At 37.7% G+C, this 26,790-nt stretch overlaps 1 protein-coding gene across 1 annotated transcript; it reads right to left on the bottom strand.

The window, feature by feature from the left end:
* Positions 1–1,283: 1,283 nt before the first annotated feature.
* Positions 1,284–25,076, bottom strand: Tars (threonyl-tRNA synthetase). The gene is made up of 20 exons (XM_013514933.1): positions 25,051–25,076; positions 23,746–24,502; positions 20,097–20,177; positions 16,146–16,336; positions 14,510–14,633; positions 13,780–13,901; positions 13,188–13,305; positions 12,930–12,994; positions 12,769–12,847; positions 11,667–11,813; positions 10,592–10,690; positions 9,450–9,616; positions 7,924–8,086; positions 7,469–7,606; positions 7,035–7,112; positions 6,808–6,908; positions 6,599–6,703; positions 4,031–4,103; positions 2,886–3,000; positions 1,284–2,560 (listed from the first exon to the last, which is right to left on the bottom strand). Exons 1-20 carry the CDS (start codon positions 25,074–25,076, stop codon positions 2,412–2,414), a joined length of 2,898 nt encoding a protein of 965 aa, XP_013370387.1. The 3' UTR covers positions 1,284–2,411.
* Positions 25,077–26,790: the final 1,714 nt, after the last annotated feature.

Genomic DNA, 26,790 nt, shown 5'->3' with positions numbered 1-26,790 from the left:
CTGGAGGGTGTGAGTCTAAATTTAATATTCCAGCTTAACTTCAATCTTTTCACATACCTTCTTTTACCCCTGCAATACTACAGTTTGAACCCAAAGCCTGAATACTGAGCTATATTTCTGCCCCTGCCCTCCTTTTTCTGAGGCAAGGTCTCCCTAAGTCACTACACTGCCCAAGTTGGGCTTAAGCTTGTAATCGTCTTGCTTCAGCTTCTCAGCTTCCCAGAATGCTGGGTTCAGAGGCCTATACCCTCACAGCTGGTTACACTTACTTATACCTTCAACCAGTGCTCAGTACTGCTCAGAATCTTCACCCTTCCTTACACTTGAAATTATTTCCCAAGTTCCCTGCCCTTGCCATCTTTTCCTTCACGATGTGGTTAGAATTCTATCTTTTAACCTCACAAAATTTATTGTCACAAGGCACTTGCTCTTATGTTATTATTCTCAATTATTCTACTTAAGAAACTGTGCATCTGAGATTAAATGTTCAACAAAGGCTAATTACTCAATTTTTCCGGTTCTGTGCCATAACTAAACAGTGCATTCAACAGTAAAGAGAAGTCTCTTGTCTCCCATGAAACAGGACAATAACACTCCATAAACACTTGATGGGATGCGCCTACAATTCAAGGGCCCCTAGTGGTCCTCACATACACGATTCTAATGTGAGGCCTAAGAGAAGTAGGTGATTCTGTCTTGCCAACCTCATTACGTTTTTACATTGTTGTGGAAGACTTATAAAGCTTCTGTAAATGTTCCAAGGAAAATTATTAATCGCATGTCATTTGTTGCTTTAAGTGAAATGTGTTCTAAAAACAAAATCTAAGCCACAGCTGGTCTTTCAACTATTTATTATCAAAATCATTCAAAAAGATTCTGTAAGGCTTAGGGTATAGCTCACTGGTACAGGGCTTGCCTAGCATGCATGAGGCCCTAGGTTTGATCCCCAGCACTGAAGAAAAAAAAAAGATTGTATAATTATTTAATTTTTGAGAAGGCGTTTCACTATGTAATCCATAGAACTACGTAGCTGGCCTTGAAACTGTAACAATTCTCCTGCCTCAGCTTCCCAATATCTCCTCCTCTGGATTTGAAGAAAAACCCAAACTAAAATACTTTCTATTTTAAAGAAATAAAAAATACATTTTCAAAATGAATAAAAACATTGGTATCATGAATGCAACAACTGGTTTGAATTTTGTTTTGCAATAAAAATTGCAAACCTATCACATGCTGTCTTGACGCCTTAAGAAGTAAAGCTTAATTAAGAAGTTCATTAAAACTGTGATTAAAGATCTTATCTCCTTTATTAAGGACTCATCTATGCAGAATAATTTCTCCTTGAAGTGACCCTTGAGAACATGAAATTTAAGGTTATTACAAAACTGAAAGGTGTTAAATTTCTAAAAATGATTATATTACAGAGGAACTGATATATATCTACATAAGAAATTCCTACTTTGTGGCACTCCTCCAATCACCATTTACTGGTAGAAAAACTGGAAAATATTCTCTTGAGAAATCAGGAAATCTGTACAAGAGAATTTATGGCCCAGAATAGACAGCCATGAACAGAGTTGTCTTTGAAGACACATCCTTTATGTTAAAAATTTGTGTAAGTCTACTCTGTATTAGATTCATGGTTATTAATTGTTCTAAAAGATTTCTATCCAAAGAGAAAGTGACACTCCAAAATATTTATCCTACAACTAAGAAGCTAGCACCTAACTCACACCCCAGTTTGAGAACTATACCCATTAGATTTGTCCCATCCATCCACCTTACATCATATTTGTTGTAAAAACTACTGACGTGCAAAATTTGTTTCAAGTGCATGTGTGCATATGTGCAATACAGAGCATCCTGAAACTTACAGTCGTCAGGCATGGTGGTGCGTGCCTGCCATCCCAGCACTCGAGGGGCTTAGGCAGGAAGATCAGCATGAGTTCAAAACCAGCATGGGCCACACGGTGAGATCCTGTCGCAAAAACAAACAACAAAAAGCCCAAAAAACAAAAACAGAAACTTATGTTACTTTGCCCTTTATTTTTACAGTATAATCCAATTCTAGTTTTCCTTTTACCTTAATCAAACCTGGAAAATTTTTATTCTTCAACTTATTGAATTTATAAACAGTGCTGCTACTAAAAGCATCCTGAATGCTTTATTTCCATCGCTCAGAGATTTACTGAGTAAGATAATCATAATGGTTCTTTTAATTAACTCCATCAAATGCACACTATCTAAAATGTGTCTAGGTTAAAACAGGTTGGCTGCTCAGTCATCTGTGTGCAGAGTGCTGAGCTATTCCAAATTCAGTATAAAATGATTTTGTCCAGAATATAAGCTCAATGTTACAGAAACGTGGCTCGTCCTTTTCCACTGAGCAAGTCTGTGCGCTGGGCAAAGGTTTAAAATTCTTCTTCTGCCTGTTTACTTCGGGACCGCTTGAGCTGCTGCAGGCGTTCGAGGGTTTCCGAAACAGTACGCTCTCCATGAACCTTATTGTCTCTTGTACGGATATTAACAGTGCCACTGGCCTTCTCTTTTTCACCAACAACTAAAACAGAGAGCGCAAAGCTTTGTGAGAATCCAAAGGCATGGAAGGATTCACTTTGCACATCCAAAGAGAAATGATCCCAGCATTCGTGAGCTACCCTATAGCTGCAGACACATTAAAATACACAAGTGACCATATACTGCTGAGCAACTGACTTCAAACATCCATCATTAAACAAAAAAAGGTACCAATCTGCAGTATACACAACTACTGCGTGAATGGAACCACTCAATCCAGCCAACTTGCTTGAGCATAATTCACTTAAACTTAAGTCTCAAGATTTCAGCAGGTTGTTTTCACAGGTTTGGAAAATTGACTTTCTTACCGAGGATGAAGTTATACTGCGCTAACTGTGCATTTCTGATCTTCTTGTTTAGTGTACAGCCTGGATCCAGATCACTGTCTGCCATGAATTTAGCATCATGGAATTGTTGCCGTACCTATTAAACAGACACAGAATTCAGATTGGTTTTTTTTTTTTTCTGGTACCGAGAATCGAACTCAGGACCTGGCACTTGCCAGGCAGGCACTGTGCCGCTGAGCTAACAGGTTTGGATAATCATGCAGACAACTGAAAAGAAATGCTTTTAAGTATACATAAATTTATAACATTAATTTGAGATCTGGATAAAAAATATATTTTGCTTTTGAGAGATAATTGCTTTAGAAGATTTTTAAAAATCAGAATTCAATCAAATTAATCAGTTGAACAACATAGCACAAAGGGAAGAAATCCTTTTACAAATAAATGGAGTCTTTTATAAGGTTGCCAGGAAATAGATAAACAGCCTCCATATAAAACTACCATATGCAGTAACAGGAATAGTTTGTCTGAATACTGTAGTTTGTTTATTACCAACTGGTTTTATTCATTTATTTCTTAAAGACAGTAAATATGAGAAAAATTTATTGATGCTCTAGAATGATGATTTTGATGTTAAAGTACTGTTCAATGATTAACTTAATCATCTGAATTCTTTAGAATGGAATTACTATACTAAATAGAACATGGTGTTCTAGTCTTCAAGGTATGAATAAATGGTGATTATCATTATTTATAGATTTGCTAGTAAGTTAGTCTTATGGCAGGGAGGAGTATTCTTGATATTAAGCTGAAAAAATAGTCAAAAAACAGAAATTTGGCATTAAAAATGAAGCAAAATTACTGTGTCATAGCATAGCTTAAACTTTTTTTTACATTTACATTATATCATACTGAAGCACTTGGTATTTGCTGGTTTGGTTTTTAAAAATAATAGTAAGATACACAAGTGTATAGAAAACATGATCTAAATGTGTTGTAATCATAGAACGATTTTGAAAAGTAATAGAATCCCTTCAGACTTATCACAGGTGAAAAATACAGAGTAATACACTGCCATGTCACAAGCAGCTCGATTTACCAAGAACAGCTATGAGATCTGAAACATATAACAGAAATTTAATAGGAAGGTTATATTTAAGGATTACCTTTTGGGCATATTCATCACATGTTGGTCCTACTGGAACTACCATTACCTGACGAGGAGACAGCCAGAAAGGCCTTAAGAACAAAATAAAAATATTTTATTTTTAAATATTTGGGTCCATACAATAATCAAATGGGGCACACTTCTTTAGTATGTTTTCCTGAAACAAGGGTTACTTTCAAAGCTTTAGTTTGTTTGTTTTTCTAAACTATCCACTGAAGATTAAGGGAAGAGACTCAGAAGAAGAAAACTAGTGCTAAGGAAAATCTGTAGCTAAGCTTTGTGTTGCCAAGCAAGCAGCAAAGCACACTGACGGTAGAGATGAAGCCTCACGCTTCAGTACATCACGTAACAAAACACCATGTCCTGGCTGTCAGAGGAGCTGGCAAACTTAACTGCACATACTGATAAAGATTTTATTATTTACTCTTCATGGGGAGGAACGATACATATAGCATCCTGTTTATTCAAGATCCTTTCAGTAGGATTCAGCAAACTACAACTGATAATAACTGGTGATGAAGGTACTTGGTAAAAGTAAATTTTCACTACTTACAGCAAAACCAAACCAAACAAAAACCTATGGCTCGGGATGCAGCTCACTGGTAAACATTTGTCTAGCGTTTGCAAGGTGGAGGTTCAAAACCCAGCACCACAAAACTGAAAACAAGTCCACTCCACTATCACCCTGCCTTTGGAGCACCCCAAGTGTCAGGCCCTCCTGACGGTGAAGACGCCAGGCTCACGTTTCTCCCCACCGTTCTTCCACGTTCAGCTGTGCTGTTACCAGGCAAAAGAGCTGAAGAGCCACCGAATTCTACCCCAACTGTAGGCCTTTTCCAATCTTCCACAGGTTTGGCAGAAAAACTAGCTAAGGACTTCCCTACTTCTCTAGATGCTATGCAGAGAATGTTCCTCATATTTTATTTGACTGTGTGAAATACAACTGAAAAGGATTATTTTATTAACAAATCTGAAAAACTTCCCTTCATGTCTGAATTTAAAAATTCAAATAATACTGAAATGACAGTACGGTGTAAGATTTAGCCAATTTATAACGTTTTACACTTGGTGTTTCCCACCAACACAAAATTGAACTCTAAACTGGGTGTGGTGGTGCACGTCTATAATCCCAGCTCTTTGGGTAGCTGAAGGAGGATCACAAATTTGAGCCCAGCCTGGACAACTGAATAACTTACTAAGACTCTGTCTCCAAAAAAAAGGCTGTGGATATGGATGTAGTCCAGTGTAAAGATCCTGGGTTCAATCCTGCATACTCTCTAAGTAAATAAGCATGTAAGTACATTTTTTTGCAGACTACAAGTAGGTGTTTGATAACCTTGTGGTACTTTAAATAGCATAAGCCCAGACAAAACTACCTAAAAAATAAAATAGAAGCTATGTATTATCTTGCCAATAAAAAAAACAGCATTACAGAAATGAGTTACAATATGTAGTTGGGCATGCCTGTAATCTCAGCACTTGGGAGGCTGAGGCAGGAGGATCCCTGTGAGTTGAAGGCCAGGCTGCACTATATAGTGAGTCCCCTGCCAAAAAAGATATAAGTTACAACACATTGATCAGCTTGGCATATTTAATTTTGTCTTTCAATTTAAAAAAATGACTTTTCTGAAAGAAAACTTACTGCTCACTTACTTGCTTACTGCTGATCAACAAAGCTGAACAAGGTAAATAAAAAACATACTCATTTATCAGACAAAAAAAGCCATAAAAATCCTCCCAAAATATTATTTCAAAAGCAATAAAAATTCTATATGCTTCTTACTGGATAAAAATTGCTAATTTGAAAGTAGTTATGACATTCAAACAAATCAAATTCTGATATGAAAAGTTACTAGTAACAAGCACCTGATTTTCTATTTTCTTTTCTTGACTGAACTCACAGCGAAGCTACTACTACATTCCCAACCCCCCAATAAGTATTCTCTTTTTGCAGTACCGGGAATTGAACCAGAGCCTCATACATGCTAGGTTAATACTACCACTGAGCTACATTTCCATCTTTTTAAAAAATTCTTACTTTGAGATAGGGACTTACATTATGTCACCCAGCTGGCAAATTTACCAAATTTACCAAATTTACCCAGCCCCACAAGTTGCTGGCATTTTAGCAATGTGCTACAGACACGTCACCCAGGCAAGTGTTCTTCGCCCCCATCCCCGCTTTCTCTTCTTTTCCTTTTGTAGTGCTGAGGCCTTCAAATTGAGCTATAGCCCCAGCCATTTTTAAAAATAAATTTTGAGATAGGGTCTTACTAAGTTATCTGGGGTAGGCTGAAACTTGTGATCTTCCTGTCTCAGCCTCTCAAATACTGGGATTACAGGTGTAAAGCACCATGCCTAGAATGCCCAGGTATTCCTAATGCTAAAGAAGCTGAGTTTAGATTATAATTCCTTATTTTTCAGTGAGCACTTGTCATTAATTAGAAGTGATCAATCAGACTCATTTTCCCATCCCATTTCACATTTGTATCAGACAGCAGACATTTCTGTTAGCCAGTTTATATTAATCAGAAACAAATTAAAAGAAAAAAAAGAGAAAAACTACCATTTGCCCCCATAGTTTTCAGTGAGGATAGCAATCATTCTTTCCACAGATCCCAAGATGGCTCGATGAATAATCACTGGCCTCTTCTTATCATCACCATCATGGCTAAAAAGAAAAAGAATTTATTTTGGCTTGTTATATATAATATATACAACCTGCACTTACATATTCCTGGAGAAGCACATTCAAAGGAAATACCAGAAACTTACCTCACGAAAGTCAGATTGAACCTGATAGGCAACTGAAAATCCAGCTGGACTGTTGCACACTGGTGGTAGCGACCGATGGCATCTTTTATCTGTATGTCAATCTGCAACGCAGAGACTGGGCTATTACACACTGCTGTAACTGCTGGGCTGCCCCCAACTGACTTTAAGGTAACCTCTTTTCACTTACAAATGAAAATCACATTACCCACAAGTACTCTGGCACTGACCTTCGGACCATAGAAAGCTCCATCGCCAGGATTTAACTCCCACTTTTGACCAAATTCATTCAGACTGTTTTCAAGTTGCTAAGGACAGAGCAAAATGATATGTATTTTTACTTAACTGCAACTTTCCTCCTTCCAATGTACTCTGAGACTAAAGCTATTATAATTAATTTCATGGATCACTATTCTCTCTTTAGGTAACTGTCTACCTAAAAATACTTTCAAACAAACCTCCTTTAAAGCTTGCAATTTGATAACTGGAAAAAAACCCTAGAACATTTAACCAATTCTAAAATACTGTAATACCCTAAAACCACACCAAAGAAAAAGAGCTTACTCTAACAGCAACTATTTCTAAGTTTCTTTTGTTTTTATCCACTTACAAAGCAGAACAAGAAAACAAGTCTAAAAGTATCCACACTAAAACTACCACTTACTTTCTCAGCTTGGTTCCATATTTCAATATCTCCAAGGAATTTTTCTGGGCGAGTAGAAAGGTTCAGTTTAAAAGAAAATCCAAATACGTCATATACTGTATGCAGAAAGTCCAAACAGCCTTTTATCTCAGCTTCGATCTTAAAAAACAAAAAACACATGCACAGAAAAGAAATAGTGGTTGTTTTCACTTGCTGTTTAGTTTTTTTGCTTGGCTATTCTTGTGGTACTGGAGATTGGACTCAGGGCTCTGCACTAAGCTATATCCCCAGCCCATTTTTATTTTGAGACAGTGTCAGTAAGTCACTAACTTGCCCAAGTTCAGCTCAAACTTGTGACCCTTTTGCCACCCCAGCCTCTCAAGAGAGCTGGGACTAAAAGCGTGCGCCTCCATACCCAGCTTTCCTTACTTATTTCACATTTCTTTCAAAGTATTTTCACGCACAGGGTCTCATACCTGCTCCATGGCACAGAATATATGTGCATCATCCTGCTGGAACCTTCGTACCCGGGTGAGTCCTGTCAGTGCTCCCGACAGCTCATTCCTATGCAGTACCCCAAAATCGGCTAACCGGAGAGGCAACTCTCGCCAGGATCTCGGTCGATGATCGAACATAAGGCTGAATTAAAAAAAAAATGTCCACTGATATTTCATTTCACAAGCAGGTTGGGAGGCAGCCTAATGTAGAGTGATTACCTAGTATATGAGGGACCTTAGATTCAACCCAGCACCAAAAACTAAAAATTACAATAAAGCCCTTTCTACTATATTTAATTACAAGAAAAGCTATCAAAAGAAAAATCACTGATTCTAGCTGTACAAGCAACATTTGTCAAATCCTGGGCTTCATATATCAGTAAAAGCAACTGCATGAATAAAAAGGCAAATGGTAACACAATCAACCATAGCTAAGAGAAAATAAAAAATGTATTCCATGTAAACCTGGAGTCAAATTGTTATATTCGGTATTTCCACTAATAAAAGGACTGCCTTTAAAACAAAAAAGCCAGAAGTGGTGGTGCATGCCTATGTAATCCCAGTACTCTGTGAGACTGAGGTAGAAGGACTGCAAGTTTGAGCCCAGCTTGGGCAATTGAGCAACTTACTGAGACTCCATCCAAAATTTAAACAATTTTAAAAACAGCTGGGGATGTACTTCAGTGTGAAGGTCCTGGGTTTAACCCTCGGTACCATTAAAAAGAACGTTGGCCGCAGATTTGGTCTCTGATCAGACCCCAGAGTGCTTTAGTTTTCGTGTTAGTCAGTAGATGCTTCGGACCCTAGAAAAACTAAGAATGAACTCAGGCAACTCTGACACTCTGACACATATAACCCAGTTTCTTCACTAAGTTTCTTCTCACTTCCTCGCCCCACGGGCCTATCAGGAGCTGCGAACACGGAGCTACCAAGGTGCAAGCACACTGCCAAGGCTTTCCAGATACGGCTCTTTATCCATCTTTCAAGAGCAGAAAGTAGAGCGGCCTCAAGGGAAGGAAGACAGTCCAAGGATATTAATTCATTATTAGCCATAGTTTTGGAAAGAATACATTTCTTTTTCTTTTTTTTTTTGAGAAACTGCTTATTATTTGGCTAGGTTGGCCTTGCACTCAGGATCCTCCCAGTTCAAACTCCAAAGCAGCTAGGATTACAGGCATGACATACCACTCCCTTTAAAAAAAAAAAAAAGAAAAAGAAAAACATGAAAGAAAAATCTAGAGAATTCACTATATCCCACAGTCAATCTCTCTGCTTTACAACCTGCCTTCCTCACTGCTATCACCCCACAGTATCACTCCAAAACGTGTACAGATCTGGGGATCTAACTGGTCACAGAAGATATTATAATACAACAATAATATTGTAAATATTCTTCTGATTACATAATTCGTTTCTTAACAAAAATTCTTTTGAAAGAGTTAAAGCAATCTAGGACTAATTGGAGCATATGAAAATCTTTAACAGAAACTCCAAGCTGTTGATACCAGTGTCCTGGGCAGTTCATGGGCTTTAGAGCAAAAAGCTCCTTCTCCACCTCAAAGGAGAACATGTTCTCGCTGTAGTGCTGCCAGTGGCCAGAGGTCATCCAGAGTTTGCTGTTGTAGATGTTTGGGGTGACTACCTCCTGGAATCCTCTTTTCCTATATTCACTCTGTTAGGAAACAAACCAGACAGACATGCAGACAAACCAATGCTCATCTTTCCAGAGGGAGTTAAAATCTAAAGACCAATTTTACACTATCCTGTGAAGTTCACAACACACAAACACCATGACTCAGAAATTCCACCTGTGGTATATACCAAGAGGAAACTCTTACAGGTGAACATGAAGAGGCTTATGAAAATAAGGCTACTGTAGAATGGTTGGCAATCAATATCAGAAAATTAAAATTTGTATCTGTGCATCAATGAAAAACACAAGCACATTGTAGTAGGTATATAAAAAATAATATGCAACAAGTGAACATAAAGTAGATTTGTATGTATCTAGAAAAGGTCACAGTTAATGCAGACTGACACACGAACACATACATCAGGGTACATATATGAGGTAGATGTAAATGAAATGAACAAAAAGGATCCATGGCAACTTGCAAACAGAAGCTTCTCTAGGGAAAAAGGGGCAATGGATCAAAATGGGACTCCAACAGGTTTTTTCCCCCCTTAACTGTACACATACATTTTATATCTTAAAAAATAATAAAGCAAATATAGCCCAATGTAAATATATGTTAAATTACGTGGCTAGTACTCATACTGGCTATACAGTAGGTACACTTGAAATATTTTCTAATTTAGAAAGAAAAAGAAACACAAAGACTAACTTGTATTCTTAAGGAAAATATAAACTTTTTGGTCAAAAACAGCACAAATCTGCTATGTATGTAAAGGCCTATAGGTCCCACTTCAAGATCACCAGGTTTTCTCTCTATATATTTCCACGTGTATGGACAAAGTTACATATTAGGAATAAATAATTTTTAACAATTTAGAAGACCCCCAATTTCCAGTTTATCATTTTATGTCTTCTCAAATACAGATTATCTTACCTTTTATCAGACCTTTTTAATCAAAGCATCTTATACCCTAAACCTTCAGAAAAAAAAAAAAAAAAAACATACTTTACCCTAATGAATTCCATGAGTGTATTGTAAATATAGGCCCCCTTCGGCAGGAAGAAGCAACTTCCAGGGCTGAGTTCATGGAAGAAATATAGTTCTTGGTCCTGGGCAAAAAAAAGAGCAAAAGATTACTATATATATACATATATGATATTATATAATATTAAAAATATAATACAGTATATAATATTAAAAAGACTATATATATAAGATAATCAACATTAGCTTCAGTATTCCTGAGTTCAAACAATGGTTACAATGTTCAATAGTTTAAAGTAGGGCTAATCCTAAATAAAAAGAAACCATGTCAACGTTTTTGGAGTACAAATTAATGGCACAACTGCAGTTGATTACTTAGTACAAATTCATTCCCTGCCTGTTAACAGCCCTAATCCTGTCAGGTTTATCCAACAGTAACATGGAACTCAGTTCAACAGTTTTCATAGTTTTAGCTTCTCAAGTGAGTCATAGTAAAAATTTGTCCTATACCCTTGTCCCACCCCAACTATAACCCAAATCCACCAATAGATGCCATCTTCCTCAGAGCTGGAACCCAGTATTAGGAACCCAATATTAGGAAGGTACCTATTTTGGTACTGGTATTTGAACTCATGACCTCGCACTTGCAGGTAGGTGCTGTGCCTCTGAGCTACATCCCCAGCTATTTTTATCAAATCTAATTTCCAGCTGAGGACATTTACAATAGGTGGAAAAAATGATACAATACATCAGTAACTTGTGAACAGTTATGAAACAAGCCAATTAATCTTTCTGGGACTCAGTTCCATATCAGTATAGTGAGACTAGACAGTTTCAAAAGTCTAGTTCTTCAGCTCTACAAAATGCTACTCTAGTTTTTATAGAGAACTGCAGATCAACAACACTCTCTTATAAAAGTAATAATCAAAAAGATTATGTGAATAATCAGTAAGTATTTATAGCTCATGCAGCACATGACACCACAGGGACTGGAAATCTGGAGCATCTCTTCAAATGAAATTTCCAGTATGTACTTAACCCAGTTAGGTTTCAAATGAAAAAATTAAGGCAATCTAGACACATCACTGTTCTTTAACATACCCTCCCAATTTTCCTATGATCTCGGTTTTTAGCTTCTTCTTGGAACTTCTCCCACTCTTTCAACATTTTGGGATCTGGAAATGAAATGCCATAAATTCTCTGGAGAGTCTCCATATCTGCTTTGCCTTCCCAGTATGTGGAGGAATTCTGAAAACAAGGATCTTCCATGACACAACATTCAAATCCGTAAACATTTCACTTAAGAGATGTTATTTCTGATATGTACCTTATATGGGAAACTCATCCTAATTAGTACTAACCTTCCTCCTCTCCTCTCCCCTCCCTATCTTTCCATTATTATCATCATCATCATTATCATTATCATTATTACTGCTATAACTACTGCTACTAGTAGGTTTAACGAGACAGGATCTTGCTATGTGCCCAGGCTAGTATCAAATTCAACAATTCTCCTGCTTCAGCCTCCCAAGTACTGTGATTACAGGCATGTGCCACCACATGAGACATATTAATCTTTTTGACAAGAAAAATGGCATAAAAGGCACAAACATACTAAATGTCTTGCACTGCTTTGAAACCTAGAGTAATTGGACTCATTCTGCAACAGAAGCTAGTGTTTCCCTCAATACTTGCTCAGACCACACTTCCACAAACACTACTGCAAGAGCATCCCACACAAAGTAAGCAAAAATGGAAATAAACCAAGAAAAATGCCTTGAAATGGGTTAACTATTCTCATGACTTAAAGTACAATCTAATAATCACCATATTTATGAACAAGTATAAAACTGACAGGTTCAGCTGTATTAAGAACTTGGGTAATCATTCAGAAACACAAGGGGAAAAGCATAGAGTCCCATAGTAAGTTTCCAAACTTTTAGAGCCAGGACAACACATAACTGCTTGACATTGTGAATCACCCCACCCTCTCCATGTGCTGGCTAGTGGCAAAGGTTGAGAAAGCGACAGTATAAACATTTATACACATATATAAAACATCCACTTAGAAGAGAGCACAGAAATCATCTTACAGATGCAAGAGACAAATGGCAAAAACAGAAACCAATGAAAGCTGAAACATATACATACCTGTCAAGAGACAAACATATTTTTATATAGTTTTTAAAGTTACATTACTTACTTTGTGTATTTTTAAAGTCTTAATTTTGCCAGTGTGTCTGACATGAGGACCCCGGCAGAGATCTATCAAGGGGCCACACCTAAAGACGAAATGAAAAGAATTTTAACAAAAACCAATTGATACATTTACCAGTTGCATTTAATGACATTTGTTATTCTCACCTATAGACCGTTGTAGTTGGGGTATTGACTTTTTCATTCAATATCCGGCATTTGAACTTGTTGTACTAAAAATAGGGAAAAGAATTTTAAAACTCCCTTAACTTTTACTTCTAAGTACTATAACTAAAATGTAATTCAGAGTACATTTATTAGAACATGGAATGTATGTAAACATGCCATTATTTCATGTCATAAAAAAATTATTTCAACTGATATTAACAAATGAAAGTGGAGGTCATTAGTTATCGTTCAACTTACCTTAAACATTTCCAGTAGAGTTTCTTTCTTAACTTCCAATCTTTCAAAACCTTGTTTTTCTTTAATGATTTTCTTACATAAAGTCTCCAAAGAAGAGAAATCATTGCTGGAAACACCTCTGAATGACAAGAAAGTATAAATCTCTCTACATTCTATTCTAATCACACTATGGCTTTGAAAGATGTTTCTTTAGAATACTTAAGTTATACCCTTTCATCATATATTAAAAATTTAAAATAAGTATTTGTCATAAATTTTAATATTTTCAGTGGCTTCTACCTTGGTTCATCATGGTGACCTTTCCCACTAGCAACCTCTCTCCCTAACTCTCTCAGCAGATTTGAAGAAAAGGGTAGCATCAGTTTCATTTTATTTTCCAATGTACTATAGGGCTCCACCAGTCCAGAACTAGAACTCATTAGAGCCTACATTACTGCAAGTAAATTGCAATACTTCAAGGTTTAACGATCTGAACATTTGGTAAGAAAGAAATGAACTTTATATCTTTCTTCCTCCTTTGCTGAGAACTCTAAAAATAACTTTTAGTCCCACAGTCACTGAGATCTCATTTCTCTTCAGTTACATGACTTACCCTTCTTCAAGGTACATGTCATAATAGAATCCACTTTCTATTGGTGGCCCATAACATAAACATCCACCGTAGACTCTCTCCATGGCTTCCCCCATGATGTGAGCACTTGAGTGCCAATAAACCTGAAAATATAAAGAAAAATAGATAGTTTCAGTCTCAGTATATAAAGGTAGAGTTAATATGGTTGTCAGAAAATTTGTTACAAATAAATCCAATAAACAAAAGTCCAAATTTAAAAATCTATTAATTACAGGGTGATTCTACCTATAGCCAAAACTGAAAAGCTTTTAATTGTGACATGATATTTCTATGAGCATCATTAATCATACAGAATGGAGTTTGTTCCCTGAAAACAACTGCTACTTAGTGTGTTTGTCTCACTGAATAAAATAGCCTAGGCTTTTTTGAGTCATTCTGCCCACAGCCCCATGTCCCAAATGCTATGTGCTGGTCTTTAATTGGCTGCTGAACCTGACTTACAAATTACATCTGTTTTTATCTTACTGGCCCAAAACAAACAAGGATATACAAAACAAACAAGGATATACAACTGGACTCCACAACCCAATAAAAAGAACACAGGACAAATGCAGGAACACTGAAATTGAACGGCCATATCTGGTTTTGAAGTGGTCATTCAGATGAGTCAGAATATATTGAAAGCCACATTTTCCACTTACATGGTACAGGTCATGTCTTTAAATTCAGTGAACACTAAATAGAAACTTACTGCTTGAGCTTCCTCGTCCTCAAATTTTAGAAGCTCTAAGGTACAATCTTCCTCCAGAGGCCGGTCCAGGTCCCAAACAACTTTGTTCACTTTAGCAACAACAGTGTTATCAGCCAGGCCTTGACTTGAAAAAATATACACACCAACATGAAAACACAAAAATCTCAGTAATAATCTCTTCTCACACAAAGCCTAACTTGAGCACAAAAAACTCTACCATATTTATCATATATTAGTGCTCTATATATTTTTATACATGTGTGTATTTTTCTGAAAGAAAATGGAAAAAACAATAAACCAAAAAATGTACCAAGAATATAACTAGAAAATTCTGAAAATTCAGAATGCCATTATTTTATATTAAATAATATTTTATAGCTTAGGCTGAAATGGAATTGCTAATCACCATTTATGGCAATTCATATGGTGATTTCAGGTGGTTCAACTCAATATGCTATCGTAATAATTTAAAAATAAATATACATACATAAATAACATAACAAGGGAATTATAGTTTTTATGAAACCAAGTTGAATATTTGGCAAAGCTTGATAAAGGCAAGTCATGAAAAAAATACTGTCAATTTAGATGTGGCTGAAACAACTACACAAAAATCTGGAAGGATTCTGCACACAAGACTGCAGCTGCTTCTCAAGTATGTCAAGTTAATGTGAAAAGTATTAGCAGTCACTGTTCCAAAAAATCTTGGCCCCATATACAGACATAAGATTAGTGAATAAAACATACATTTATATACTTTAAAGTTAACATATGTAAATTTTAATATGACACATTGGTAAGCTTTTTCTGTAAAGGGATACGATGTCTCTGTTGCCTATTTTTTGTAGTTTTTTTCCTTCACTTAAAATTATAAGAAACACTTTTCATTTTTAGGCTATACAAAAATAGGCTATGACCATAATCTATTGATACATGGTTTAAGATATATACATATACATACATATACACACATATAAATTTATGCATCTCTAACTTTATCATGTTTTGATAAACTGACTGCATCAAATCAAATTAAGAAAGCTTTTACTCTATTATCTAGTATGCATCTAATTCTCAGTTACTGCAAATAATTTCTACCCAATCCAGTAAGTTGTTTCTTTTTTTAAATTTTTGAGGCATGGCCTTGCTAAGTTGCCCAGTCTGTGCTTATCTGCAATTCCCCTGCCTCACCCTCCTAGTGTTGGGATTATAGGTGTGTGCCCCCACACCCGGAGTACCCAGTTAAAATTTTAAGATTGGGTACGGTCCTTCTTTGGATTTATACAGCTTATTTTATGTCAATGTAAGACAACCTACCTTCATTTTTAGCTTCAAAATTTAGGTCAAAACTGACAAAACATCATCTACTTGGCTTTGTAGCATTTATGATCAAGGCAGAACGATTAACTAATAATATAAACTCCTTTATTCCGACAGAAAAGGTAAATTCCTTCAGAAACTAACTTTGACTTAACTATAAAGCTCCATATCACTTTCATCTCTAAAAAGCTCAAGAAAGGTAAAGTAAAAACATTACATGCATCATAAAAATATTATGAGACTAAAACCAGAAACAATACAAGAAAGTTTTGTTAAGTTATAAACCACAGAAGGGCAAGACAGACGTGGCTTATACCTAATTCCACAAGCAACTTGATATGGTGTCGTTTTCCAGGATTCCGCGTCAACCTGTTTCCCATCAGGCAGGGTGACTTTAATTGGCTTGCTATCTTTCTCTGCCTTTTCTGCCAGAATGGAATCATGTTCTGCCTTTAGTTTATTATACATCTCAAGTCGTGTGTTAATATATTCAGGCCAAGGATTCAACTGCAAGATAACAAGTTAGGAAATAATCAGTAAGTACTTATTCCTTTAAAAGAGAAGGAAATAAAAACAGACAATATAAAAACCCGAGATTACTGATTCAACACAGGGAACACATTGCAAAAATCACCAGAAATTACTTTAAACTGGTTCTAAGTGAGAGGAAAAGAATTAAATGTCATCTTCTTGTAATTTTTACTTAAATTTTTTTAAAAGCATGAATAACAAATACCTGGATTGCTGACAACCTAAGCTGACAATTTGTAAAGTATTATTACTTGTATTAAGTAAGTTTTTCTCTTCTAACATACTCTTTTAACTGTTTCTTTTCCTAACTAAATGATCTTCTAAGTATATCTTTAAGCAATACTGCAAACAAAAACTGGCTTTTCTATTTTGTTTCAGTCTTTTTCAGAGGATAATATGTGCAGCTGGTCAATGTGTATGTCCACTCACCATCATTTATAAATTTATTTGGCTTAGGGGATCCCATTTGAAGAAAATATTTATCAAATTTAAAGAAGTTATAATGATTTTGTTTCCCAGAATATTTAATGAAAAAGTCCAATATAATTGATATATAGTCTCTATATATCTATACATAGTTTATAGTTGATAAAATTAAGTCAGATATTTTATACAAAACCACCTCAGGAGACCCCAAAACTATGAGAAAGAAAAAGACAACAAAAATAACCTCCTCTTCTGTCTCAAAGTCTAGTCTGGTAGTGGTGAATCTATGATATGCTTGTGATTCTTCTTTTAAGACAAAGGATGTTAATGTACGAGTTGCTTTTTCTAAACTAAAACCTCGTACTATATTCAGCATTAATTGCAGTGATGGCACTTTGGAATAAATAAGCGGATTCTGGGCTGCAGTTTGGGCACTCGTCTCTAAAATGTTCGCCATCACTGTCCTGTATATAGCAACATTTCAAAAAAGCAAGTAGTACTTCTGTGATCATAAAACAGACCATTAATATTTACAGTGTTTATTATCTTCATATGATTATAACATGGCTATTAACAGCTACATAAGAAACCAAAGTTGAGATGGCTTAATTTTACTATGATCTATCTTCATAAGTCCATAAACTGATTAGCTGTAAGAAAGACATTCAAATAAATGTTTATCACTTCTTTGATTGTGATAACTACTACTAAAATTCTACCTATAGTCTGCCCTCTTATCAGTGAGTTGCATATCGTCAGATTTAACCAACTGCACACTGAAAATATTAAAAAAAATTGGAGCCTGGTGCATATTTCCAGCACTCTGGGGAGGCCAAGGCAGAAAGATCACAAGTTCAAACCCAGGTTAAGCAATTTAGTGAGGCCCTGTCTCAAAATAAAACGGGGCTGGGGGTGCTGGGGATTTAGCTCAGCGGTGCAGCACCTGCTTGGCAAGCGCAAGGTCATGAGATCAATTCCGGGTACCAAAAAAAAAAAAAAAAAAAAAAAAAACAAATCAGGGCTAGGGAAGTAGCTCAGTGTGAAGGCTGTGAGTTCAAACCCCAGTACCTCAATAAATAAATAAATAAGATTTGCATCTTTACTGAACATCTTTATGTACAGACCTTTTTTCCTTGTTATTACTTCTTGTACAATACGGTGATTATTTACAGTGTTTTAAGTGTATGGGGTATAAGTAATCTACAGATATTAAAATATATGAGAGGATGTGGTAGGGTTTATGCAAATACCTCATCACTTTCTTCTTAAGAGGTAGAGTCTCATACCTTGCCAGTGCTAGCCTCAAACTTCTAGGCTCAAATGATTCCCCTGTCCTGCCTCAGCTTCCCCAGCAGCTAAGGCTAAAGGCACATAAGACCACAATGAGCTACATTATTCTATATATGAGGCTTGAGCATCCCCAGATTGTGTGTGCTCTCAGGAGTCCTAGAACCAATTCCTTGTGGATACTGAGTGACCACTGTGTATCAAGGTAACACATTCAATCTGAAAAAAATAGTACTGAATCCGTCAGAAACTAACTTAATAGAAAAATAAGAATTGATCACACATTCCTATAGAATCACTATCCACCTAGGTTGAGTATCATGGATTCTGGTGGTCATGATTATCTACTGTGTCTACCTCAGAGGTTAACACTTTCCTAAATACCATAGAAAAACCTGCCATCAACATTAAAAAATAAATATTTGCTCTATTTTTCCACATCTTATAACAATTAGTTCTTATGAGAAATAGCATTTTATTTTTTCCTAATATAAAATATTCTCATGAAAATCATTTTTCCTCTATTTTTATCTTCTGAAATAAAAGATGTCTGGTATCTTTATAATTCTTGCCTATTCTATTCCTCTCTTCCTTTACGCATTCAGCTGTTCCTTGGAAGTTTTCATCCAGTTACCACAAGGGTCCTTGATGGTGAAAACTAATGAATTAATTAACAGCTGTGAGCCCATCGTTCTACAACCATGACCCAAACCCCGCAGCACAAAGCCCGTTAGCTGCTTCTACTCCCCCATGTGACCCTTCCGTGTATTTCCATATTCGCTTGGCACTTCCCAATCAAAGAATTTCATAACAAACTTATTTTTTCAACATTCACTGAGCAAATACGCTGTACCAGGTTCTAGAAATGCACAGGTGAGGAAGACCTGCATTTTGCCCTTATTAAGGGGAGTAAGACAAGAATATCAGCAATGAGAGCCCAGAGAAGGAAGTAAGGTCTTAGACACAGCACTGCACATTGTTTGAACACAGGTCATTTAAAACATGTATCACCACATGTCCTACTTAAAATTCTCTGCTCAGAAGAGTCTTCTAAATTGTAGCCTTTTCCACCTATTCCAAGGCTATTTCCCAAACTATGATAAAACAGCATGTACAACTATACTGAAAGTACAAACAATGAAACTTTAAAACATCCACTTTACAGTTCACTCAGAAAGCTTAAAATTCTCAATCAACCATTTCCCTCACAGTTACAGTGGGCATAATGAATGAGGGATGAATGAAACTAAAACTACACTCGATCACCTATAAAGCTATCTGTCAGTAAATGGAAACAATAAATTTAGCAACTACAGTATTTATAAAAACAGCTCTTTAAAGTCAGTTTACTGTACTACTTTTAAAAAGCCTATCCTTTATGCTTCTATATCTGGCATTTTAAGAGTTTCCAATAAAACAACTGCAATAACCAAGGCAAAAAGTGAAGCATAGTTCACAACAGCTCAAAGTCAAAAATAGAGTAGAAAGACAAGCTTAACTGCCTCTTAAAACAAAATACACAGGAACTAGGTGGTTCTGGACTGGCTTTTGAAATTCTATTTCCCTTCAGTGAGAGCTCAGGGAACTAAAGCATTTCTCTAGATTTGAAAGACCTCAACAGGGTTTGGCTTGATAGGTCCAAATGAAAATGAGGTCAAGGAATTAGATTTTTTTTGATTTCTGTTGTAGTCAGTATAAGTTCAAACATTAAGTCTCTATCCCTTAACATCTGACCTAATGAATTACTAGTGCCTTTCTCTCTAACGTTCATTCTCTGATTTTTAATTAACTATCCCCACAATTAGATTACCTCACTAGTTGTTTTCCCCTTGCAATAGCAATCTTTTTCCCCTCTTAGACTAATCTTTCCTCACTCTTTGAAGACCCTGAGTTTTCTATCTAATGTCATCTCACCAACCTTACATAAACCATTAGAATCCTTACACACAAAGTAAGTCTAGGACAGTCAATTCCCTACTGCTTGTCAACCTTTAATAACAGCTTCTGTGACAACAACTTTTACCTCTGCTCGGCCTCCATCTCCAGATCCTTCCTTGTTCTTCTTCTTGCCTCCTTCTTTTCGCTTCTCCTCACCAGCATCTACCTAAGTAAGCAAAAAAAAAAAAGAAGAAAGTTTTATATTTTAATCTAACTGGACACCCCCCTTGTGATATCCCCAAGCCGGTTTTAGAATGTTATTTTAGCATCTGCTAAAAAAAAAATGAACATCTGACATTAAAAGATTGCAAAAGTTTACTACTGGCAAAGTCAACTTAATTTACAATACAGATAAGCCCTAAAAAAGTAGAGAGGAGTTAATGAAGTGTTTTAATTCTTCACATTTCATTTATTTTAACTAATCCTGACTCTTGCTTTAAGTTTACTTGGACTTGTACTAAATATGTAGCCACAAAAGCATGCAATTAACTCAGTAAGTTTCTAGAAATGCAAGGCCTATCTATTCCACAAGAATTACCAAGAGACTATATGCTCATAGTATTTTGTTAAACCTTATGAAAGAAATAAACGTAAAACCCAAACAAAACCTCTCCAGGGAAACTAAGACCTAAGTGTATGAGAAACTTCTGCAAGAGAGAACACCATAGCAACACTATGATTAGATGTCAAACAAGCAAAGACCACAGCAAGTTGCTATAAGGGATAGAGGGTACCGCTCACGTCTCAACAGGCTGGATTTTGAGAAGAAGGCAATGTGTTCTAAGTGTACACAGCTTGTGGTCAGAATGTTAAAAAATAAAGAACCGGATGCATGGACCATCTGTAATCACAGCACTTGGAGGCTGAGGCAGGACTGAGACTTTGAGCTAAAAAAGGAAGAAGGGGATGAATAAAGGAGGTAGGCAGGCAAGTAGATGAAGAAGGAAGAAAGGGAGCGATCAAGCAAGCAAGCAAGCAAACTAGGAGGACTAACGCAGAAGTTTTGGGAAGTGATACAAGTTAAGACAGACTAAGAGTCACACAGAAGCCAGTACTGAAAGTTATCAGAAGAATACACAGGCTTTAACTAGAAGGGAGTATAGTCACAAAAAGTTTTAAAATAGTAAGTCCTGAACCAGTGTTGTGAAGGAGCAATTTTATTGACATAATCCATCCACACAAAATGCACAACTCAATAGTTTTTAGTACACTCCCAGTTGTGCAACCATCATAAGCAATTTTACAGCACTGTGTCCCCTCCCCACAAAGCCCCATCCCCATTAGTGTCACTCTCTATTCCGTCCTCTTCCTCTTCCCTTCCCTCCCCTCTGCTTGCTCTCCCTTCTTCATTCCTCTTTTGAGACAGAGTCTTGTGATGCAGTCCCAGCCTGGCCTCAAACTCATGATCTTCCTGTCTCAGGCTGTCAACTATGGGGGGACTATAGGCACCACCACACTCAGCTACTGAACTTTCTAGCTCTACAGATTTGCCTATTCTGGACATTTCATAAAAACAGAATCATGCACTTTGTGCTTAGCATGATTTCCGGATCGTCATGTTGTCAGACGTATCAGTACTTCATTTTTCAATTACCACATATTTCACTTTATACTGATTTTGGTATTAATGATCAAACCCAGGGCCTCAAGAAAGTGCTCTACCAAGAAGTTACATCCCTGCCTCCACTGCCTATTTTTTCATTATCATTGATAAACATAATGGCTGCTGTCTTTTAAATCTTATAAAGCATGCCCAGTTGAAGAGCTAGAACCACAATCCCTAGTACCACAATCCCTAGTACCACAACCAAAGGAAAAATTAGTTACTTGTGTAATTTAAAATTAAACTAAGTTAAAAAATATGACTCAATAGTTCCTTTCATATTTAACAGATGAATAACCAATCATTTCATACATATAAGCAGTCATTTAATTACAGGTGTACCTGTGCAGGTTTAAAAAGAAACAGAAGAGTTTCAACACCAAAGTTGGGACAGAAAGCTGAACTATGAAGAGAATACATAATCACCTTCCTGAGAGAAGTATCAGCAGAGCATAGCAAATCCATGACTCATCCCAGGGTAGATGATGGGAGGGAAGTTTAGGAGTATTGGCAACAGATTATGTTGAAGTAAATTATTTACTGTTCCTGTAACTGTTTCCAATAACAGAAGTCAGTTCATAAGAGTTACCGTGAGGACTGAACGAGTTAATGCACATAATACTGCATTATACATAATTCTGCATTATACAGCAGTGCCAGGCCCATATTTAGCACTCAATACATATTAGGTATTGTGTAATTATTATTCAGAAGGGAGCTGAGGGGGCAGCTCAGTGGTAAAGTGGAGAAATTATGTATTTATTACACAAACATCACTTTCAATTAATGGCATAAGTGTGGGCTGGAAATAAAGGCACTGGGTTCAAATCCCAGTCCTGTACAAGAGAAAAAGGAAACAGAAAAAGAAAAGAAAAATAATACAGCAGAATATTTATAGAGATGGAAACTTGTTTACTATGTCCTATTAAGCTAAAAAAAGTAAACTAGTTACAAAACAGTAGGTACGTTTTCTCAGTGAAAAAGTCTATGCATAACCTTACAAATTAAATTTACAGTTTAGAATGTATACACATTTGCATATGCATTTCCCACATTCAATTCCCTGAGGGGTGAACTCACAAAAAGGATGTACTAGGTGACCGGACCTGTGGGAGTAATGAAGACCTCACAGCTTCTCACCCGGACTACCGCAGTATTTCAATGCAACTCCGCCTCAGTGCCCACGTGGCTTTTACAATCATAATCCACAGGCTGCGTTTCTTAAAATCTTTCAAGTGAAGAATACAAGTATCCTTCCAATCGCTGTTCCTCCCCCTTCAGCCTTGTCTATTTCAAATTCTACCAGGGACACAACTCAATCTATTTGCCTTTTCACGGCCTTTTCTCTACCTTTCCTTGGAAGCCCTGCCTGGTTTACATAGTGCACTCACTCTCTGAAACTCAATCTAAGGGAATCCTCCTGAGCAGAATTAAGTGCTTCTTCTGCAATTCCCTACAAATGATTCAGTCCTGTTCATCCTGCTACCTGCACTGCCCAGCTGTGTGAACAGAATGAATACTTGTTCAACATTTATTCACGGTAAAAACACTTGACTGGACAGTATGAAACTGACCTAGGTGATATCCCTAAAACACGGATGACACCAAAGGGAAAGTTTAAAGGTGAAATGATCTGCATGTACAAATGTGAAGCAGCACCTACATGGAATTTCCATGGAGTGTCAGATGGGGTCATCTGGCCAATCACCCGAACAACTGCGCAAGTTAAGCACGACCTCGGAAATTCAGTTGTGCCTTCCTAAAGTGCAGCTCTTTAATTCCACCAGACTTTAAGAATAAATAAGATTCTGCCATATTCTTCCCGCGCAAAGCGGGCGAAAAACACAAACCTGGGAGTTCTGACCTGTGGACTCCAATTCTGTCTGGGCTTCTCAGACCCACGGTCTCAGTTTCTACATCTGCGCGAGGAAGGACCTGGAGACCGAGCGGTTCTGCAGCCCCGAAGTACCCCCGACACACACACACACACACCGCGGAACCCCCAAAGTACCCCCGAGACACATACACACACACACATACACACGCCGTGGAGCCCCGAAGTACCCGTGGTCCCGCTGCTTCCTGCACCGAGGAAAGCTCCAGTCCACCCCCCGAGCCTAAGCCTACTCACCAGCTTCTCTTCGCCTCCCATCTTCTCTGAAGGGCTGCTTGCCTTCTCACACACCAAAGAACTAGGGAAAGACAACAGGGACTGCCGGGAGAAGGGCGGAGGCCCGGACCAGGGACGCGGCGCGTGCGTCACGCGGACCGGCGGGCCCAGCTGATGCAATCCGAAGGCGCCCAAGTCCCGCCCCGGACGCGCGACCGACCGAGAGCCAACGACAACGCGGAAGCGGGCTCTCCCCTCGCTGCCCCTACGGAAGAGCTCATTGAGTGACAGCCTTGCTAGGAAATCAGCGCCTCTTTGAGAAACACCGGACAGAAGCGAAACCCGTATTTGCGAGCCGTGACAGACCAGACACTGTACAACCTGAAGTGCGCGGCGCGTCACGCTTTTCTTCCCCACTGACTTTCTGCGGCCTACCAAAGACCTTTCGGGCCACCGTAGCGCCTGGAAAGGCTCGATCCCAGCTTCCGGGAAGCGCTTGGTGAGCGGGACTGCATCCTGGACCTGGTGCCTGTGGCTTCCGGGCTGCCTCACAGGCGGTGACAGCCGGCCTCTGCCTTTCCCGTGGCAACTTAGGCTTCCCAAACGCGAGCTCTGGTGACTGGGACCCGAGGGCCGTTCCTCGGAATTCTCTAATGTGCGAAGAGCTCTCGGAAATACTACAGGACTTTTACGTAAGGAAATAACCAAGCCCACGCCACGGATTCTCACGTAAAAGTGCCAGTGTCTGGAATCAAATGGGCCTTTTCCATTAATTTTACTACCAATTTAAAACACTTGCTTATTTGTAATCAGAAGCGCAAAGAGCACGCTCTCAGTTACAAATGGTATCGCCACGTCTTACGAAATTTTATTTCTAAGCATTGGTCCTTCCTCTTGCCACCTTCAGGATCATCCCTTGCGTAAAATATAATAGCCTACCTAATCCGGCTTTGTGCATCTACTTTTCATATAGTACTGTTACAGACAGCTGAGTTAGATAGAAATATTATAGGCGGTCAGACAGGGCCAGGCCCTGGAAGGAGCCAGCGGGGAAGACAGGGGAGACATATTTGCTGTGGGCCAGACTTCAAGGCAAAGCAAATGCACCCACATACCTCCCCAGAGGTACCCATCAGGGATTGATATTCTAAATAGGTAGCGATCACCTTGAAGAGCCCCTGACCCAACCCTTTACAGGAACAGCCTCTGTTGTGTATTCGTGCCCACTTGCTAGGTGACTGGCTTTCCCATTTGATCCCGATTTAATCAATTTTAGCTGAACAGTTATACTTGTAATCGTATTGGCTGACCATAGTTTTGTCCCACCTCATGCCCACCTTGTAGTTTCCCATTTTACTCCTATCTGGGACCCGCCTCACCTGGTGGTTTTGCTCTATAAAGTCCCTGGGAAAGGAAAGGTCCTTGGCAACCCACTCGGGGCCCCTTCTGTCTCTCTCTTGGACAGAAGCTTCGTTCCCTCAATATATTCTGCTCTTAACCTCCTTTGTTCCTAAAATTCATTCTTCCATTTTAGACATCACAAACTCGTCTCAGATGTCGTTCAGGTTGGGAGTTTCCTATCCCCAAGCCCAGCTTGCTAAATTTAAAAATCTACTGAAACGTTAATACTCATTGCTTCTTAATCTTACATACGCTTTTTTGGTTCTCCAATTCTATTTGTGTAATGTTTGATGTGTCTGACCTGTGGCACAAGCTGCTGTGATTTTAGAAATTCAGTATATAACAGTTTTTCTTTCTGGACAAATTGACAAAAAGACATAGAAGCTTTATTATCCTTAATTTAATTGAATAATGTGATTCTAGACCTGCAAAGCAAATCTTACATTACTCACTAACGGGCAAAACATGAAGAGATCAATCTCACCCATCAGTCAAGTATCTAATTCCTCCTCTTCGGTGAATAGTAAGGGGATTTAAGATGATAGGGTTCTTACGTGATTGCCTCAGATTTGCTAATGAATGAGGCAATGTTAGCATTCAGGCTGATGAAATCACTAGAAAATTTAAAGGAAGATGTGCAAAAGAGTATCAAAGACTTGAATAAATCAGAGTTTTCAGTATATTTGGGTCAGATTAGCTGGAGATACTATTAGTATTGTACAGATAAACAGAACTTCTAGAACTATCAAGATCAACCAAGTGATTGTGCAATTAAAGAGAAAGTTGACAATCCCTTTCACCTTTCTTCTCCCCTCACCCCATCTCTTGTTCATCTTCCCATTTGAAAGAGTTCTTTCTACTTCCTAAAATCTATCCTCTATTTTACTCCTTATTTATACTGTGGTTTCTCACACAAGAGAAACAATGCAACTTTTAAATGCATGTGTCTGATTTATTTCATTTAAGATTATGGTCTTAAGGTGCATCTATTTACCTAAAAATGTCTTCAGTTTATCCTTTATGACAGAGTAGTACTCCAATGTATATAAATACCACATTTTCTGTATCTGTTCATCTGTTGATGGGCATATGAAAGAAATGGAAGTAGAGCTTTTCAAATGGAGGGAGAAGGGTGGGAGGTAGGGAAAGGGAACAAAAAAGGAATTAAAATGTATTAGTACATGTACAAATTTCCCATGATGAATGTGATCATTATGTACTGCTGACATGTATTAATAAAAAAAAGAAGGTTGAGAATGAGTTCATCCTTAGGCTTCTTCGTACCAGTGGTGATCTGGATATTACCACTGCTGAGTGTCAGACTTTCCTAGAAAGGCCAATGTTGAGTCACAGATGTGGGACTGTGTCCAAGGAAACAAGCTAACTACAAAATAGCAGGTTGAGTACACAAGACCCTATCCATCATGGAGTAGTCAGTGAATTGTACTGAAAGAAATTTTACTCCAGATTCAAATTCCGGATATTGATTTAATATCCTTTCTTGTAGTTCTTCTTCAGTATCATGATTTATGTAATTATACAATCTTTATCAGTCACTATGATATCCCAATAAATCATCTCATCCAAGGGGCTGGGGATTTAGCTCAGCGGCAAAAGCGCCTGCCTGGCAAGCGCAAGGTCGTGAGTTCGGTTCCCGGTACCGGA

This window comes from Chinchilla lanigera, unplaced genomic scaffold, assembly GCF_000276665.1.
Source record: "Chinchilla lanigera isolate Chin_1 unplaced genomic scaffold, ChiLan1.0 scaffold00025, whole genome shotgun sequence".
NCBI classification, from domain to species: Eukaryota; Metazoa; Chordata; class Mammalia; order Rodentia; family Chinchillidae; genus Chinchilla; species Chinchilla lanigera.
Note: the sequence above shows the minus strand (reverse complement) of the source record. Positions and strands in the feature narration are given on the sequence as shown.